Below are 20,953 nucleotides of genomic sequence, written 5' to 3'. Positions count from 1 at the left end.
GAATAAGGAACCTTGGTTCTCAAGGGATATTGCAACTCTGATAAAGAAGAAGAGGGAGTTGTATGACATGTATAGGAAGCAGGGAATAAATAAGGTGCTTGAGAAGTATAAGAAGTGCAAGAAAATACTTAAGAAAGAAATCAGGAGGGCTAAAAGAAGACATGAGGTTGCCTTGGCAGTCAAAATGAAGGATAATCCAAAGAGCTTTTACAGGTATATTAAGAGCAAAAGGGTTGTAAGGGATAAAATTGGTCCTCTTGACAGAGTGGTCGGCTATGTGCGGAACCAAAGAAAATGAGGGAGATCTTAAATAGGTTTTTTGCGTTTGTATTTACTAAGGAAACTGCCATGAAGTCTATGGAATTACGGGAAACAAGTAGTGAGATCATGGAAACTGTACAGATCGAAAAGGAGGAGGTCCTTGCTGTCTTGAGGAAAATTAAAGTGGATAAATCCCCGGGACCTGACAGGGTGTTCCCATGGACCCTGAAGGAGACTCGTGTTGAAATTGGAGGGGCCCTGGCAGAAATATTTAAAATGTCGCTGTCTACAGGTGTGGTGCCGGAGGATTGGAGAGTGGCTCATGTTGTTCCGTTGTTTAAAAAAGGATCGAAAAGTAATCCGGGAAAATATAGGCCAGTAAGTTTAACGTCGGTAGTAGGTAAGTTATTGGAGGGAGTACTAAGAGACAGAATCTACAAGCATTTGGATAGACAGGGACTTATTAGGGAGAGTCAACATGGCTTTGTGCGTGGTAGGTCATGTTTGACCAATCTATTGGAGTTTTTCGAGGAGGTTACCAGGAAAGTGGATGAGGGGAAGGCAGTGGATATTGTCTACATGGACTTCAGTAAGGCCTTTGACAAGGTCCCGCATGGGAGGTTAGTTAGGAAAATTCAGTTGCTAGGTATACATGGAGAGGTGGTAAATTGGATTAGACATTGGCTCAATGGAAGAAGCCAAAGAGTGGTAGCAGAGAATTGTTTCTCCGAGTGGAGGCCTGTGACTAGTGGTGTGCCACAGGGATCAGTGCTGGGTCCATTGTTATTTGTCATCTATATCAATGATCTGGATGATAATGTGGTAAATTGGATCAGCAAATTTGCTGATGATACAAAGATTGGAGGTGTAGTAGACAGTGAGGAAGGTTTTCAGAGCCTGCAGAGGGACTTGGACCAGCTGGAAAAATGGGCTGAAAAATGGCAGATGGAGTTTAATACAGACAAGTGTGAGGTATTGCATGTTGGAAGGACAAACCAAGGTAGAACATACAGGGTTAATGGTAAGGCACTGAGGAGTGCAGTGGAACAGAGGGATCTGGGAATACAGATACAAAATTCCCTAAAAGTGGTGTCACAGGTAGATAGGGTCATAAAGAGGGCTTTTGGTACATTGGCCTTTATTAATCAAAGTATTGAGTACAAGAGCTGGAATGTTATGATGAGGTTGTATAAGGCATTGGTGAGTCCAAATCTGGAGCATTGTGTTCAGTTTTGGTCACCAAATTACAGGAAGGATATAAGTAAGGTTGAAAGAGTGCAGAGAAGGTTTACAAGGATGTTGCCAGGACTTGAGAAACTCAGTTACAGAGAAAGGTTGAATAGGTTAGGACTTTATTCCCCGGAGCGTAGAAGAATGAGGGGAGATTTGATAGAGGTATATAAAATTATGATGGGTATTGATAGAGTGAATGCAAGCAGGCTTTTTCCACTGAGGCAAGGGGAGAAAAATACCAGAGGACATGAGTTAAGGGTGAGGGGGGAAAAGTTTAAAAAGAACATTAGGGGGGGCTTCTTCACACAGAGAGTGGTGGGAGTATGGAATGAGCTGCCAGACGAGGTAGTAAATGCGGGTTCTTTTTTAACATTTAAGAATAAATTGGACAGATACATGGATGGGAGGTGTATGGAGGGATATGGTCCACGTGCAGGTCAGTGGGACTAGGCAGAAAATGGTTCGGCACAGCCAAGAAGGGCCAAAAGGCCTGTTTCTGTGCTGTAGTTTCTATGGTTCTATGGAATGTGAGTGCAGGTGAGGGGGAGGGTGGGCAGGTGGATGAGGAATGCAGTAAGGAATGAGAGTCCAGGTGAGGGGAAGGTGAACAGGTGGATGAGGAATGCAGTAAGGAATGTGAGTGCAGGTGAGGGGGAGGGTGGGCAGGTGGATGAGGAATGCAGTAAGGAATGTGAGTCCAGGTGAGGGGGATGGGGAATTCAGTAAGGAATGTGAGTCCAGGTGAGGGGGAGGGTGAGCAGGTGGATGGGGAATGCAGTAAGGAATGTGAGTCCAGATGAGGGGGATGGGGAATTCAGTAAGGAATGTGAGTCCAGGTGAGGGGGATGGGGAATTCAGTAAGGAATGTGAGTCCAGGTGAGGGGGATGGGGAATTCAGTAAGGAATGTGAGTCCAGGTGAGGGGAAGGCGAACGGATGGATGGGGAATGCAGTAAGGAATTTGAGTCCAGGTGAGTGGGAGGGTGGATGGGTGGATGGAGAATGCAGTAAGGAACCGGGAGGTGAATCGTGGAAGAGGCAAATGGCGACAGAAGGAGGAATCTAAAAGAGATGACAGTGGACCATGGGAAGGAGGAGGGGAACCAGAGACAGGTGATGGGCAGGTGAGGAGACGAAAAGGGCTAACCAGAATGAGGAATAAAAAAAAGAGAAAAGAAGGGAGGGGGGGATTAACAGAAGATAGAGAAATCACTGTTTCTCTAACATTGTTAAAATTTTTATTGACATACAGTGCAGAATAGGCCCTTCCAGCTGCGCCACCCAGCATTCTCTCAATTTAATCATAGACTAATCACAGGACAATTTACAATGACCAATTAACCTACTGACCAGTACATCTTTGGACTGTGAGTGGAAACTGAAGCACTGCAGGCAACCCACATGGTCACGGGGGAAGAATGTGCTAACTCCTTACAGACAGAATTGAACCTGGGTTGCCTGCGCTGTAAAGCGTGTGCTAACCACTATGCTACCATAAAACGTTTTGCAAGTTTGCACAGTGATAAACAGTGGCACAGTTACAGTTTTATTCAACTTATATTTAGATGTGTATGAGGTGTCTAGGGAGGGGTAGCACCTCTGGTGGGGGGCCTGCCGTGCCCTTTTCAGGAGAGCTCATCCACCTTTTGTCTCCACCTGGCGCTCAGCTCTCACCTGTGGCTCCAGTAGCTGTAACACGCGCAGCGGCCACACCCCGGTAAACCGTCTCAGCAGACGGGCTAAACCAGGTGAAGGTAGCCGACGGGTCTTCGACCCTTGGTGAAATAGGGGGTCTGTTTAGCCCGGCGTGTCAAGTCTGGCCCTGGCAGATTGAGCGGAAGAGACCGATTAATGGTCCAACGGTCAAGAAGGCAGGCCTGGCAGGTGTTGTAGAGTGCTAAGAGCACGACAAGACACTTAGACGTCCTGGTCATCCACTGCAGCAGGAGAGGTCTCCAGCCGTAACGGTTGTCCGTGCCACTGGATCAAGGTCTCTTCTGGCAAGAGAGTGGGATTGCCCCTGTGCAACTGCTGTTCCACTTAAAACTCCATCACGCACAGGTTTCTGGTGTCTTCTTCGAATCCGAAGGACTACCACTATTTAGATGTAGCAGAAGCAGTAACTAACAGTTTACAACCATTTACAGAGAGAAGGCCCATCTTAACCGTATTTTACAGAAAGCACCGTGACAAGCTGCATCTCCTTCTGGTATGGGATCAGCAGAGCATCACAATGGAAGTCCCTACAAGGACTGTGAGAACATCCAGGAGGATTATAGGGGTCTCCCTACTGTCCTTTGAGGACATTTATCAGGAGCACTGCATACACAGGACCCTTAGTATTATCAAGGATCCCCACCATCTATCCAGCATACTCTTTGACTTTCTACCATCAGGCAGGAGACTCCAATGCATAAAGACAGGAACGGTTAGGATGGGAAACAGCTTCTTCCCTCAGGCCATTAAGCTTCTAAACTCCTTGCTGCATTGCATTCAAAGTATCATTGGTTAATCTGTTTTTTACCTGACAATATTTAATATATGCACTTTACTTGGTTTATCTGTGTAATATATTCATTTGTAGTAGACTTAATTCTTACTTTCCCAAGTTATTGTGAGTTATACGACCGTAAGACCATAAGATATAGGAGCAGAAGTAGGCCATTCTGCCTATCGAGTCTGCTCCGCCATTCAATCATGGGCTGATCCAATTCTACCAGCCATCCCTACTCCCCTGCCTTCTCCCCATACCCTTTGATGCCCTGGCTAATCAAGAACCTATCTATTTCTGCCTTAAATACACCCAATGACTTAGCCTCGCTCGTGGCAACAAATTCCACAGATTTACCACCCTCTGACTAAAGTAATTTCTCTGCAACTCAGTTCGAAAAGGATGTCCTTCAATCCTGAAGTCATGTCCTCTTGTCCTAGAATTCCCTACCATGGGAAATAATTTTGCCATATCTATTCTGTTCAGGCCTTTTAACATTCGGAATGTTTCTATGTGATCCCCACTCATTCTCCTGAACTCCAGGGAATACAGCCCAAGAACTGCCAGACGTTCCTCATTCCTGGAATCATTCTCGTGAATCTTCTCTGAACCTTCTCCATGTCAGTATATCCTTTCTAAAATAAGGAGCCCAAAACTGCACACAATACTCCATGTGTGGTCTTACGCGTGCCTTATAGAGCCTCAACATCACATCCCAGCTCTTATAGTTTCTACCTCTCGAAATGAATGCCAACACTGCATTCGCCTTCTTCACAACCAACTCAACCTGGAGGTTAACCTTTAGGGTATCTTGCACAAGGACTCCCAAATCCCTTTGCATCTCTGCATTTTGAATTCTCCCCCCATCTAAATAATAGTCTTCCCGTTTATTTCTTCCACCAAAGTGCATGACCATACACTTTCCAACATTGTATTTCATTTGCCACTTATTTGCCCATTCCCCTAAACTATCTAAGTCTCTCTGCAGGCTCTCATTTCCTCAATACTACCTGCTCTTCCACTTATCTTTGTATCATCAGCAAATTTAGCCACAAATCCATTAATACCAAAGTCCAAATCAGCAGCGGTCCCAACACCGACCCCTGTGGAACTCCACTGGTAATTGGCAGTCAGCCAGAATAGGATCCCTTTATACCCACTCTCTGTTTTCTGCCGACCAGCCAATGCTCCACCCACGCTAGTTACTTCCCTGTAATTCCATGGGCTCTTTCTTGCTAAGCAGCCTCATGTGCGGCACCCTGTCAAAGGCCTTCTGAAAATCCAAGTACACTACATCTACTGCATTTCCTTTGTCTCCTCTGCTTGTAATTTCCTCAAAGAATTGCAGTAGGTTTGTCAGGCAGGATTTGTCAGACTTGTCATGTGCCTCCAGGTACTCCATAATCTCATCCCTAACAATCAATTCCGACAACTTCCCAACCACTGATGTCAGGTTAACAAGTCTATAGTTTCCTTTCTGCTGCCTCCTACCCTTTGTAAATAGTGGAGTAACATTTGCAATTTCCCAGTCATCCGGTACAATGCCAGAATCTATCGATTCTTGAAAGATCATCATTAATGCCTCCGCAATCTCTCCAGCTACTTCCTTCAGAACCCAAGGGTGCATTCTATCAGGTCCAGGAGATTTATCCACCCTCAGACCATTAAGCTTCCTGAGCACCTTCTCAGTCGTAATTTTCACTGCACAAACTTCACTTCTCTGACACTCTTGAATGTCCGGTATAATGCAGATGTCTTCCACTGTGAGGACTGATCCAAAATATGCATTCAGTTCCTCTGCCATCTCTGCATCTCTCATTACAATATTGCCAGCATTATTTTGTATTGGTCCTATATCTACCCTCGACTCTCTTTCACCCTTTATATTTTTAAATGTGTGTTATGTGAACTACTGTGCTTTACACTCCGGTTTGGAGTAACGTTGCCTCGTATGACATGTATATTAGTGGTATGCAAAAGTTTGGGCACCCCGGTCAAAATTTCTGTTACTGTGAATAGTTAAGTGAGTAGAAGATGAACTGATCTCCAAAAGTCATAACGTTAAAGATGAAACATTCTTTTCAACATGTTAAGCAAGATTAGTGAATTATTTTTGTTTTGTACAATTTTAGAGTGAAAAAAAAGGAAAGGATAACCATACAAAAGTTTGGGCACCCTGAGAGATTTGAGCTCTCAGATAACTTTTACCAAGGTCTCAGACCTTAATTAGCTTGTTAGGGCTATGGCTTGTTCACAGTCATTGTTAGGAAAGGCCAGGTGATGCAAATTTCAAAGCCTTATAAATACCCTGACTCCTCAAACCTTGTCCCAACAATCAGCAGCCATGGGCTCCTCTAAGCTGCTGCCTAGCACTCTGAAAATTAAAATAAATCATGCCCACAAAGCAAGAGAAGGCTATAAGAAGATAGCAAAGTGTTTTCAGGTAGCCATTTCCTCAGTTCGTAATGTAATTAAGAAATGGCAGTTAACAAGAATGGTGGAGGTCAAGTTGAGGTCTGGAACACCAAGAAAACTTTCCGAAAGAACTGCTTGTAGGATTGACAAAACTCCCATTTGTCTGCAAAAGACCTTCAGGAAGATTGAGCAGACTCTGGAGTGGTGGTGCATTGTTCTACTGTGCAGTGACACCTGCACAAATATAACCTTCATGGAAGAGTCATCAGAAGAAAATCTTTCCTGCATCCTCCCAACAAAATTCAGCGTCAGAAGTTTGCAAAGGAACACCTAAACAAGCCTGATGCATTTTGGAAACAAGTCCTGTGGACTGATTAAGTTAAAATAGAATTTTTTGGCCACAATGAGCAAAGGTATGTTTGGAGAAGAAAGGGTGCAGAATTTCATGAAAAGAATACCTCTCCAACTGTTAAGCACGGGGGTGGATCAATCAGGTTTTGAGCTTGTGTTGCAGCCAGTGGCACGGGGAACATCTACTGGTAGAGGGATGAATTCAATTAAATACCAGCAAATTCTGGAAGCAAACATCATACCATCTGTAAAAATGATGAAGATGCTTCTACAACAGGATAACGATCTTAAACATATGTCAAAATCCACAATGGAAGACCTCAAGAGGCACAAGCTGAAGGTTTTGCCATGGCCCTTACAGTCCCCCGACCTAAACATCATCGAGAATCTGTGGATAGACCTCAAAAGAGCAGTGCATGCAAGATGGCCCAAGAATCTCACTGAACTAGAAGCCTTTTGCAAGGAAGAATGGGCGAAAATCCCCCAAACAAGAATTGAAAGACTCTTAGCTGGCTACAGGAAGTGCTTACAAGCTGTGATACTTGCCAAAGGGGGTGTTACTAAGTGCTGACCATGCAGGGTGCCCAAACTTTTGCTTCGGGCCCTTTTCCTTTTTCGTTATTTTAAAACTGTAAAAGATGGAAATAAAAAAGTTTTCTTGCTTAAAATATTAAATAAATGTGTCATCTTTATGCCTTTTGAAAATCAGGTCATCTTTTACTATTCACCGTAACAGAAATTTTGACCAGGGGTGCCCAAACTTTTGCATACCACCGTAGTGAAGTGAACTTAGTAAACTTGACGACCTTGTCAATCTTGAACAGAATAATAAATAATTAGATATGTTGTGGTATCCAAGGACAGCCTAAAATAATTCACAGGTGCCATCTTGCATTTGCTAAGAGTACTTGCCTCTATCCAGATGTGGTGAGGTGTAACTTCAGGGGGACAGGGCATGGGTTGGCTCTCCTCAGAAGCTGCTAATGGGTCAGCTTCTCTCTTCTCCTCTGAGAAGAGGCCAATCTTCTGCTGCACTGTCATCTGCCAGGCTCCAATCATCTCCCGCATGAACTGCAAATAACAACAAGTAAACAATAAGACTTTTGCATTTAAGGCCAGAGCAACTTTGCTCACGAAGCTGATACTTAGATAAAAATATATACAATCGTTCAAGGACAGCTACTGTATTTTCTTTCAACCATTTGGTTCTTGAATCAACCTGTACAACCCTAATCACCACTTTGGTATAACAACACTGTGAACACTTTGAACTACAATGCAGCTTGCTTCTTCTGTTCCAATTGTGTTATTTCTTTTATAATTTACATTCAATTTATGTTTTTCTGTCTCTGATGCTGCTGCAAGTAAGTTTCCCATTGCAAACATTCACTTGTGCAAATGACAAATACTTGACCCTGACCTCAACTTTGATCTAGATACACTAACCCCAAAGAGTGATAGAAACAGTTTCAATGGCAGTCAGTCTTCAGATAGAAATTGTTAAAAAAATATATAAATATACTTAAACAATAAATAAAATTACAGGGCTTCAGGAAAGGAGAGGCCGAAGAAGAAAGGTCTTTCAAGCAGTTGGCACAGACATGGCCTATTTGTCTGCTGTGTGAGTCTAAAGGTTGATTTATACTTCTGCGTCAAATCGATGTCGTAGGTATGGTGTAGCCACGAACCCTACGCGGATCCCCACGCTGTAGCCTGACGCGTACCTCTCCCAAAATGTAACTACGCGTCGCAGCAATGCAGACCGCAACAAATGTGATTGGTCCGCTTGGTAGCATCGCATTTCCTCCTACGCTGCAATAGCTTCCCACTGGGTGACTGAAGGGCAGGGAAGGAACTCTGGCTGCAATGCTATCCATAAAACTTTACAGACCTCCGAAATTATGGAGGACACATTTCGCTTTTACGAAAAAAGACGCTTGCTTTAAACTTGTTTACCCTGAGAAAGACTACCATGACCATGAAGCCTTGCACAGGCAGGTGTGTGCGCATACCTGACGTGCCCAAATTGCAGAGTGAGGCAGACACACCAACGCACAAGTATAAATGCTCACAACGCCTGTAGGCCACTTGCGTAGGTTACGGCGTCCATTTGATGCAGAAGTATAAATCAGTCTTAAGTATATTGTCTGTTTTGGAGCCAAAGGATTTGATCATTTTCCTACTGCACTCAGGATATGTAAACTTATTTCTTCTGGGTCACTATGAAGCAGCTTTCTTAAGCTGGTAAAATAGCCTTCAAATACCAAAAGGCACAGCAATATAGAGCAGAGAACACACAGAAATTGTTTCTGCAGAAAGGAACACTTAGTCTTCAATATCTTTCCCCTTGGCAGATGAATTAACATTTGCTGACACTTTTCGCTGGTTATACTGGGCTGAGGCACGATTGAGGGCATGACCTCTGAAATCCTTCAGTTTACTTCCCAGGATGACTTTGGGCTACAGCAGTGGTTCCTAATCTGGGGTCCACAGACCCTTTGTTTAATGGTATTGGTTCATGGCATCAAAAAGGTTGGGAACCCCTGATCTAGATTGTCTTAAAAGCAATTCAAGGTATTGTTCAGAACTAATTTAACTTGTAAAAAAAACTGATGAACGACACTATCGGGCAGCACAGTAGCGTAGTGGTTAGCACAACGCTTTACAGTACCAGCGACCCGGGTTCAATTCCCGCTACTGTCTGTAAAGAATCTGTGCATTCTCCCTATGACTGTGTGATTTCCTCCGGGTGCTTCGGTCTCCTCTCACCGTCAATTAAAGGGAGGTTAATTGGTCATTGTAACTTGTCCCGTGATTAGGTTAGAGTTAAATCGGGGGGGGGGGGTTGCTGGGCAGTGTGACTCGAAGGATTGGAAGAGCCTATTCTACAGCATATCTCAATAAATAAATAAGCAAGAGGCAGTGTGACTGACTTTAACTCATGACTAACAGGGGTGAAAAGAAAAGCATCAAATCCCAACATAGCATGCCCACAACTTACTAAAATTGACCCTAACCGGTACGCCTTTAGAATGTGGGAGGAAACTGGAACAGACGGAAGAAACCCAGGTGGTAACCAAACATTTGCACAGGGGTTGATAGAGAACTGAGAAAAGAAGATAAGATAATGGATCTAAACTCATGAGGCTGGACAATTATTGAGGGGGTTACCATGGAGTGTTGACATTGTTCCCAAGGAAGAATTTATCTCAATTAAGCCACACCACCCAGTTCATAAAACAGTTAATTACTCTACAACCATCAGACTCCTGAACTGGTGTGGATAACTTCAACCATCACAACTCTGAACTAATTCTACAACCTACAGACTCACTTTCTGGAACTCTTTACAACTCATGTTGTCAGAATTATTTTTAATTTGCAGTTTGTCTTCTTTTGCACATTGGTTGTCTTCCAGTCTTTGTTTAGATGCAGTTTTTTGGTAATCTCTATTGTATTTATTTTTTCCTGTAAATGCCAGCAAGGAAATGAACCTCAAGTTAATATAGGGTAAGACAATAAATTAACTTTAAACTTCGAATGGAAAAAAAGAGAGAAAAAAATCAATCCTTTCCCTCGTCTCTAAAGTGCTTTTGCTTTTCTCTGTAAACTCTAGAGACTAACGTTTGTGAAAATCCTAGGAGACCAGCAGTTTCCGAGACACTCAAACCATCCCATCTAGCACCAACAATCATTCCACGGTCAAAGTCACTTAGATCACATTTCTTCCCCCTTCTGATATTTGGTTTAAACAACAACTGAACCTCTTCACCCTGCCTGCATGCTTTTATGCACTGAATTGCTGCCATGATTGACTGATTAGATATTTCCATTAGTGAGCAGGGACACTGCTGTGAAAGGCATTATAGTTAATGCTAATTCTGCTTTCACTTTTCACTGAACGCGAGAGGGACATAGAGCAGAAACACTCCTGAATAATTAGATTTGCCTTACATTAGCTGAGGACAGCCAAGGGCAAATACAACCGGCCAAATCAACATCAGAAATCTTTCAACTGTAACAACCAATCATCTACTCTTCTATTACTATATCACTGGACAGCTGGTGACATACTCTTAAATTATGAAAATTATACTAATTCAAAACCTTCTTGCAATGCATTTTTATTCTAACTATTATTAGGGAGTATTCTGGTTAGGGTATATAGCAAATAATAACTTCAGCAACCAATCTTCAGACCTGAATGTGGATTGCAGATTGAATTCAAAAATTGTAGCTCAGAACAGTAAATTGCTGACCAGGAGCCATCCAATTGGTGGAGATGTCTGCATGTGTGTGAATGCAATCAACTGGCCACTGTGCGATTATGACTCAGACACCACAGTAATTAACACTTACTTTGGGTGTGTTGGTTTGAAGACTCAGGAATTTACAAACTACATACAATTCAAAAGAAGCAGTATGAGGGCATTGTAACTATAGAAATTGGTCTTTAACATATAAAAATGTGCTGTAGTGTTAGATCGGAGAGCCTCTCTTGAGTGACTCCAAAGGCTGTCAGCTTGTCTGTGTGTCTGTCTGGAATAAAAGACTACTTTATATCTACCAGCAGCATCTTTCCGGTGACTCTGTTCACGTTACAACACTATTTCAAAATGACATTTGTCTGCCACAGTCAGCGTATGATTTACATTTTTAAACCAGCAATTCAAATTAAAATTTTAAAGAATGAACATAGCCTTGTAACTTTAGAGATAAATGGATCTTAAAAGTAAATCTAATACAAGGTGATTGAAAGGTCAAAAGAGAAAAGACCAAAGGGAAAAGAAAATCAATTAATCTACCTCTATGCCTCATGAATTACCTAAACCAAGAGTGCAGAGCAGGTTAGCATTTGTAGATTATTTTCTCAGATGAATGCTTTTAGTTTATCTAAGGCAGGGTTCCCAACCGTTTTTAAGCCATGGACCCCTTCCATTAACTGAGGGGTCCGTGGACCCCAGGTTGGGAACCCCTAATCTAAAGATTTTATTTACTGAGATACAGCGTGGAACTGGCCCTTCCGGCCTTTCAAGCCACGCAAACCCCAATTTATAACCCTCGCCTAAACACAGGACAGTTTACCTGACCAATTAACCAACCAACAGGTAAGTCTTTGGAGCGTGGGAGGAAACCAGGGCAGCCAGAGGAATCCCACACAGTCACAGGGAGAACGTATAAACTCCTTACAGAAAGCAGCAGGATATGTGATGTCTCAAAAATAGTCTAATTTTAAAATAGGGAGACATCCATTTAGCAATGACTTCTACTTTAATGACTTTTCTTTTACTCAAAGTTTGTCCAACCTTTGGGCATGAAGAATGCAAACTGCAGTAACTCAAAGGCTTAATTGTTGCAACACACACTCAATGGCCACTTTATTTCTACAGGAGTGGAACTTGGTATGGTCTTCTGCTGCTGTACCATCCACTTCAAGGCTCGATGTTTTATGCATTCAGAGATGTTCTTCTGCACATCCCTGTAGCAACACATGGTTATCTGAGTTACTGTTGCCTTCCCGTCAGTTTGGACCAGTCTGGCCATTCTCCTTTGAGCTCTCTCATTGACAAGGTACTTTCGCTCACAGAACTGCTGCTTGCTGGTTGACATTTTTTTTGTTTTCACACCATTCTCTGTAAACTCTAGAGAATGTGTGTGAGAATCCCAGGAGATCAGGATTTTCTGTGATATCAACCTACCCCATCTGGCACTAACAATCATTCCAGAGTCAAAGTCACTTGATCACAATTCGTCCCTATTCTGATGTTTGGCCTGAACAAAAACTGAACTTCCTTACCATGTCTATATGCTTTAAAGCATTGGAGCAGCCACATGGTTTGCTGGCTGATATTTTGGGATGGCAGGGTAGCGTAGGGGTTGGTCCAATGCTTTACAATACCAGCAACTTGGGTTCATTTCCCACTGCTGCCTGTAAAGGGTTTGTACCTTCTTCCTGTGACCACATGGGTTTCCTCCAGTTTCCTCCCACAGTCCAAAGGCATTAATAGATGAAGCCACACTCTGGTTGGAGGAACAACACCTTATATACCGTCTGGGTAGCCTCCAATCTGATGGCATGAATTTTGACTTCTCTAACTTCCGTTAATGCCCTTCCTCCCCTTCACACTCCATCCCTTATTTGTTTTTTTATATATTTTTCCCCCTTTTTTTCCTCTCTCTCTTTTTTCTCCCTCTGTCCCTCTCACTATAACTCTGTGTCTGCACTCCACCCTCCGGGCTCCCCTCCCCCCTTCTCTTTCTCCCCAGGCTTCCCATCCCATGATCCTCTCCCTTCTCCAGCCTGGTATCCCTTTTGCCAATCAACTTTCCAGCTCTTAGCTCCATCCCTCCCCCTCCTGTCTTCTCCTATTATTTCGTATCACCCCCTCCCCCTCCCACTTTCAAATCTCGTATTATCTCTTCCTTCAGTTAGTCTGACGAAGGGTCCCGGCCCAAAATGTTGACTGTACCTCTTCCTATAGATGCTGCCTGGCCTGCTGCGTTCACCAGCATTTTTTGTGTGTGTGGCATTAATAGGTTAATTGGTCATTGTAAATTGTCTCGTGATTGGGCTAGGATTAAATCAGGGAATTGCTAGGCGGCACAGCTCAAAGGGCCATAAGGGCCCCTTTGGCGCTGTATCTCAATAAGTAAATAATTAAGCAAAAATATTTGCATTAACGAGCAGGTGCACAGGTATATCTAATAAAGTGGCCACTTAGGGTAAGTTTTAAAAGGAGAATTGTTAATTGAAGAAACAATACTGACCGGCACTTCGATGCCATTCTTTGCAGCCAGCAGCCACTCCCAGCAGGCCACAGCAGTCTCCATGCCCATGGCTGTGAACATCCGCAGAGGGGCCCAGCAAAGATGGTGAAGGAGCTGAGAATCACAGGCTAGAAGGTGGGGCGGGGGGGGGGGCAGAGAAAATAAAAAACACACACACATAAAGAAAACAGAGCATCATAAACACAAGAAATTCTGCAGCTGCTGGAATTCAAAAGCAACGTACACAAAATGCTGGAGGAACTCAGAGAACGTTTTTGTTTTCTGTGAAACTAATTATACCTCTCAATTTGAAATGGACTACAAGATGCTGAAGTGGTAAGAAGCATTAGTGAAAAATAATGCAGTTTGTAAACATTTTGGTGCAATTATTGATCAAAAAACTTCCATCCACAGCCCCTTTGTAAATTAAACAGCTACACAAGTAATCACAAGCAATGTTTAATGGCAGCATTAGCTCAAATTGAACCTCCGAGGCTTCAGTAGATCATTATTGCAAGCTCATCTATTGCACAGATAAACTATTAAATAATGATAGGGTTTAGCTTCAAGTGCCAATCTTGCTGATTTATGAGGAAGAGGAGCTAACATTTCCTGCTGGCTGGAACATATCCACTTCACTAAAATACCAATTCCTCAATACTTTTGTGCATTAATATAAAAATTGAAGCTTGTTTTCTGTTCAACCTCTTCAGTTTAACTCGTTTTTCCACCCAGTTTCAAACCCTGCCTCCCCAACTCATTTTCCAAGGGTAATTATTTACAGGGCAGTGGCAGATTCTTCTGCAAGAAATAGGAGCAGATTTAGGCTATTTGGCCCATCAAGTCTGCTCTGCCATTTCATCATGGCTGATCCATTTCCCACTCAGCCCAATCTCCTGCCTTCTCCTCATATCCCTACATGCCTTGACTAATCAAGAATCTATCAAGGTCTATCATAAATTCACCCAATGATTTGGCTTCCACAGCCACCTGTGGCAACACATTCCGCAGATTCACCACTCCTTGGCTAAAGAAATTCCTCCTCATCTCCATTCTAAAACGACACCCCTGTATTCCGAGACTGTGTCCTCTGCTCTTAGACGACCCCACCACAGGAAACCCCATTTATTTATTTGTTTGTTGGTTTGTTTATTGATTGATTGATTGATTGAGATACAGCGAGGTGTAGGCCCTTCCAGCCTTTCAAGCCATGCTGCCCCACAATCCCTCAATTTAATCCAAGCCTAATCACAGGACAATTTACAATGACCAATTAACCTACCAACCAATACGTTTTTAGGCTGTGGGAGGAAACCCACACAGTCACAGGGAGAGTGTATACACTCCTCTCTGATGGAATTGGAAATGCTCTCTGATCTCTGGAACACCCTGAGCTATAATAGTGTCACGGTAACCGCTATGCCATCGTGTGCCTCAAAAAATCTTAATTAATGCTCAGAGAAGGGATAAAAACTGTCTACACAATGAAATGAAAACTGAAAGTTCCTCTCCACATTCATTCCATCGAGGTCTTTCAACATCTGACAGATTCCAGTGAGATCTGTGCCCCCCCAAGCCCAATTCTCCTGAATTCTAGTGAGTACAGGCTCATCATATGATCATATGATTGAATCCCAGAATCATTTCCATGAACCTCATTTGAATCCTGTTACAAAACAGCTGATCTGGAGAGATGCGTGTCTTATAAGCATAGCGCTATATTAAAGTTCTGTGCTATTGCCAGCTGTATTGGTATGCTGGGACCAGGTTAGATCCTCAGTGAACTTGAAAATGCTCACGTTTTCTACTTCTGATCCCTCTATGAGGATTGGTTCGTTTTCCCTCATCTTACGCTTGCTGAAGTCCACAATCAGCTTTTTCTTCTTACTGACACTGAGTGCGAGGTTGTTGCTGCGACACCACTCAGCTAGCTGGTATATCTCACTCCTGTACACCCTCTTGTTTAGTCTTCCTCGGACCCCGAGAGACAACCACCCACTCAGCTAGCTGGTATATCTCACTCCTGTACGGCCTCCTGTAGGAAGCACCGTCTCCAGTGACCGATCCACAGATGACTGCACATTGTTTAGTCTTCCTCGGACCCCGAGAGACAACCACCCACTCAGCTAGCTGGTATATCTCACTCCTGTACGGCCTCTTGTTTAGTCTTCCTCGGACCCCGAGAGACAACCACCCACTCAGCTAGCTGGTATATCTCACTCCTGTACACCCTCTTGTTTAGTCTTCCTCGGACCCCGAGAGACAACCACCCACTCAGCTAGCTGGTATATCTCACTCCTGTACGGCCTCCTGTAGGAAGCACCGTCTCCAGTGACCGATCCACAGATGACTGCACATTGTTTAGTCTTCCTCGGACCCCGAGAGACAACCACCCACTCAGCTAGCTGGTATATCTCCCTCCTGTACCATCTCCTGTAGGAAGCACCGTCTCCAGTGACCAATCCACAGATGACTGCACATTGTTTAGTCTTCCTCGGACCCCGAGAGACAACCACCCACTCAGCTAGTTGGTATATCTCCCTCCTGTGCGGCCTACTGTAGGAAGCACCATCTCCAGTGACGGATCCCTTGACAAAGAGATCATAGCAAGGATCCAGAAAACCAGCCAGGCACTCGGGAATCTCTGTGTCAAAGTTCTGGAGCACAAGGACAATCAGCTTTCAAACAGGCTCAAGGTGTACAAGGCTGTGGTCCTCACCTCTCTCCTGTACGTCTGTGAAATCTGGACCCTGTACTGCAGGCACATCAAACAGCTGGAGCCGTTTCACATGCGCTCTCTGTGGTCGATCTCGAGGATTCCATGGCAGGACCGAATCACCAACCAGGAAGTCCTTGATAGAGCCAACAGCACAAGCATTAAGGCAAGGATCCTCCAGGCCCAGCTACGCTGGACTGGCCATGTAATCCGCATGGGTGAAACAAGAATCCCCAGGTAGCTGCTCTACAGTGAGCTTGATCATGGCAGCCGCAAAAAGATTCAAAGGCAATCTGAAATCGTACATCAAATGGGCAGACCCTCAGCCTTGACAACTTGAGGAGTCCGCAGCCGACAGGGCTGCGTGGCACGTCCTGACCAGAAAAGCTGCATCTGACTTTGAGGATGACCATAATCAGCACCTTGCAGCAGCACGAGACCAACGCCACAAAGCTGTGTGCACCTGTTCTAACAACCACCATTCCATGTCCAACCTGCAACCACGTGTGTTCTTTGGCCTTCGGCCTCCGAAGCCACGCGTATCCACAGATGACTGCACAATGTTTAGTCTTCCTCGGACCCCGAGAGACAACCACCCACTCAGCTAGCTGGTATATCTCACTCCTGTACGGCCTCCTGTAGGAAGCACCATCTCCAGTGACCGATCCACAGATGACTGCACATTGTTTAGTCTTCCTCGGACCCCGAGAGACAACCACCCACTCAGCTAGTTGGTATATCTCCCTCCTGTGCGGCCTCCTGTAGGAAGCACCATCTCCAGTGACGGATCCCTTGACGAAGAGATCATAGCAAGGATCCAGAAAACCAGCCAAGCACTCGGGAAATTCTGTGTCAAAGTTCTGGAGCACAAGGACAATCAGCTTTCAAACAGGTTCAAGGTGTACAAGGCTGTGGTCCTCACCTCTCTCTTGTACGTCTGTGAAATCTGGACCCTGTACTGCAGGCACATCAAACAGCTGGAGCCGTTTCACATGCGCTCTCTGTGGTCGATCTCGAGGATTCCATGGCAGGACCGAATCACCAACCAGGAAGTCCTTGATAGAGCCAACAGCACAAGCATTAAGGCAAGGATCCTCCAGGCCCAGCTACGCTGGACTGGCCATGTAATCCACATGGGTGAAACAAGAATCCCCAGGCAGCTGCTCTACAGTGAGCTTGATCATGGCAGCCGCAAAAAGATTCAAAGGCAATCTGAAATCGTACATCAAATGGGCAGACCCTCAGCCTTGACAACTTGAGGAGTCCGCAGCCGACAGGGCTGCGTGGCACGTCCTGACCAGAAAAGCTGCATCTGACTTTGAGGATGACCGAAATCAGCACCTTGCAGCAGCACGAGACCAACGCCACAAAGCTGTGTGCACCTGTTCTAACAACCACCATTCCATGTCCAACCTGCAACCACGTGTGTTCTTTGGCCTTCGGCCTCCGAAGCCACGCGTATCCACAGATGACTGCACAATGTTTAGTCTTCCTCGGACCCTGAGAGACAACCACCAACTCAACTAGTTGGTATATCTCACTCCTGTACAGCCTCTCATCTCCATCTGAGATTTTACCAACAATGGCTGCATTATCTGCAAATTTATAGATAGCATTTGCGCTATATTATGTACAGTTCTGGTTACCGAATTATAGAAAAGATGTCAACAAAATTGAAAGAATACAGAGAAGATTTACTAGAATGTTACCTGGGTTTCACCTCCTAAGTTACAGAGAAAGGTTGAACAAGTTGGGTCTTTATTCTTTGGAGCGTAGAAGGTTGAGGGGGAACTTGATAGAGGTATTTAAAATTATGAGGGGGATAGATAGAGTTAAAGTGGATAGGCTTTTTCCATTGAGAGTGAGGGAGATTCAAACAAGAGGACATGAGTTGAGAATTAAAGGGAAAAAGTTTAGGGGTAACATGAGGGGGAACTTCTTTACTCAGAGAGTGATAGCTGTGTGGAACGAGCTTCCAGCAGAAGTGGTTGAGGCAGGTTCGATGTTGTCGTTCAAAGTTAAATTGGATAGCTAAATGGATAGGAAAGGAATGGAGGATTATGGGCTGAGTGCAGGTCAGTGGGACTAGGTGAGATTAAGAGTTCGGCACGGACCAGAAGGGCCAAGATGCCCTGTTTCCATGCTGTAATTGTTATGTGGTTGTTATATGGTTATACCTAGCCACAGTCATGGGTATAGAGGGAGTAGAGCAGTGGACTAAGCACACACCCGAGGTGTTGATCGTCATTGAGGAGGAGATATTATTACCAATCGCACAGATTGTGGTCTTCTGGTTAGAAAGGCCTTCTGCAATTGGAGGGAGGTACAGAGGCCTAGGTTCTGTAGCTTATCGATCAAGACTGTGGAATGATGGTGTTAAACGCTGAGCTATATTCAACGAACAGCATCCTGACATGGGTGCTTGTTGTCCAGGTGATTTAAGGCCGTGTGAAGAGCCATTGAGATTGCGCCTGCCACAGACCTACTGAGGTGATAGACAAATTGCAGTTGGCCCAGGTCCTTGCTGAGGCAGGAGTTGATTCTAGGCATGACCAACCTCTCAAAGCATTTCATCACTGTAGATGTGAGTGCTATTGGACAATGGTCGTTGAGGCAGCTCACACTACTCTTCTTATGCACTGGTTTAGTTTGCTGCCTTTTTGGAGCAAGTGGGAACTTATGACTGTAGCAATGAGAGGTTGAAAATGTCTTTGAATACTCCCACCAGTTGGTTGACACAGCTTTTCAGAGCCTTACTAGGTGCTCCATCGGGGCCTGCTGCCTGGTGAGGCTTCACCCTCCTGAAAAACAGCCTGTCATCGGCCTCCAAGACAGAGATCACAGGGTTACCAGGTGCAGAAGGGATCTTCACAGCTGTTATTGTTATTTATCTTCAGTTACAGAGCGGTCCAAGAAGGAAATTAATAAGCTGTTCTCTGCTGTTGAGGTACCAGATACCAGCAGGAAGAAATTCATCCTTGTTTGTTGATGTTTAATGTACAATTTGGAAGTGGAGGTGTACTGGACTTCTTTTCTGAAATTCGGTCCTGACAAACTCAAAGAAACTGAATTTCAGAAGTAGAACACAACCAGCAACAGTTAATAAACTTTGCACTTGATGCAAAGGACCTCGCTTGAATTTCTCAGCCTTGCACATTGATTTAGTGCTTCTAAACCTTCAATAAGTTCAATAAAACCCCACACCATCCACCACAAGTGGGACTTTCCGATAGCCAAACATTTTGATTCCGATTTCCATTCCCTTTCCAATGTGTTAATCCATGGCCTACTCTTGTGCCAAGATGAGGCCGCCCTCAGGGTGGAGAAGCAACAACTTATACTCCGTCTGGATACCTGATACATGAACATCGATTTCTCCTTACAGTGAACAAAGCCCCCCACCCTCCTCTATTCCCCACTCTGACCTTTCACTTCTTCTCAACTGCTTATTATTTCCCGAGTCCCCTCCTCCTTGCTTTTCTCATATGGTCCACTCTCATCTCCTGTCAGATTCCTTCCTCTTCAGCCCTTTACCTTTCCCACCCACCCGGCTTCACCTATCACCTTCTAGCTAGCCTCTTCCCCTCCACTCATCTTCCTTCTCAATCCTGCCCAAAACATTGACTGTTTACTTTTTTCCATAGATGCTGCCTGAACTGCTGAGTTCCTCCAGCGTTCTGTGTGTGTTGCTTCAATAAATTCATCTTTTGATCCCCTTGGCATATCACTGCAAACACTGTCACTGTAAAGTATGATGCCCACGTCTTTTGACGCTAATTTAATTTGATGCAAAAGAAGGCATTTGATGCATGTTATGATGTACATATAACAAATAAATCTTTATCTTTATGCCATATCCTAGACAACATAGTAAAGTGCTAGCCAGGCACAAAACAGCTCAGTTGTACTGTAATGTGTACAATGCAGAATATATATGTTTTGCAAAGTAGCAAGCATATCTGTTGGAAATTTTTTATAAGTATACTGCTCACCCTCTCTGCGGATGAGCAGAGCTGTGAGATTGAACATGGACTGTGTGTACGCGTCAGTGTCGACTGATCCCAGTGCATCGTTCAGTTTTTTAATCATGATTTTGTTCAGGTCGGACTGCCAACCAGTCGCTTCGGAGAACTCAATCATTCCTGCCACCTGCAGAGGGGAAGGAAATATTGAAACCCTTGAAACATTAAACAAAGTGATAATCACTACGAGTTGATTTAATTAACAGAAAGTAAAGACTATATTTTTGCCTTTGTTAACAGCACAGGCCCTTCAGCCCACAATATTATGTTGATCTTTTAGCCTACTTCAAGATTAATCTAACTCTTTCCGCCCACATAGTTCTCTATTTTCAATTCATTCACGCACTTATCTAAGAATCCCTCAAATGTACCGAATGTATCAGCCTCTGCCACCACCCCAGAAGGGCATTCCAAACACCCACTCTATGTAAGTACCCTACAGATACATATATATGTCTAAGACTTTTGCACGGTACTGTATTTGCCAACGTGGAGCAGAGAGCAAGTTTGTAAATCTGGCGGGAGCAAAGGATGTTGGGAATAGCAAGGGTGATGCGCCGCGGAAGGGGTGTGGGACATGTTAGAGAAGGAGTGCCGGGGCGAGGGGGTTACAGGTGCAGGCACACCCAGCTCTGAGACACCAGGCAAGGTCATTTGATTCCAAACAATTGGTTTATTGGTCATTACAGAATGTTTC

At 44.2% G+C, this 20,953-nt stretch overlaps 1 protein-coding gene across 2 annotated transcripts in view; it reads right to left on the bottom strand.

Annotated features, from left to right (window-relative positions):
- LOC134360064 (phosphatidylinositol 4-kinase alpha) overlaps nucleotides 1-20,953 on the bottom strand; it is a 267,869-nt gene that overhangs the window by 107,611 nt on the left and 139,305 nt on the right. For both annotated transcript variants that reach the window (XM_063074140.1, XM_063074141.1), the window contains 3 exons: nucleotides 20,227-20,383; nucleotides 13,519-13,646; nucleotides 7,663-7,821 (listed from right to left, as the gene is read on the bottom strand). In XM_063074140.1, the coding sequence (XP_062930210.1) occupies nucleotides 7,663-7,821; nucleotides 13,519-13,646; nucleotides 20,227-20,383 (444 nt within the window). The remainder of the gene's footprint in view (nucleotides 1-7,662; nucleotides 7,822-13,518; nucleotides 13,647-20,226; nucleotides 20,384-20,953) is intronic.

Source organism: Mobula hypostoma, chromosome 21 (assembly GCF_963921235.1).
Source record: "Mobula hypostoma chromosome 21, sMobHyp1.1, whole genome shotgun sequence".
In the NCBI taxonomy this organism is placed as follows: Eukaryota; Metazoa; Chordata; class Chondrichthyes; order Myliobatiformes; family Myliobatidae; genus Mobula; species Mobula hypostoma.
This window is presented reverse-complemented; position numbering and strand designations above follow the sequence as displayed.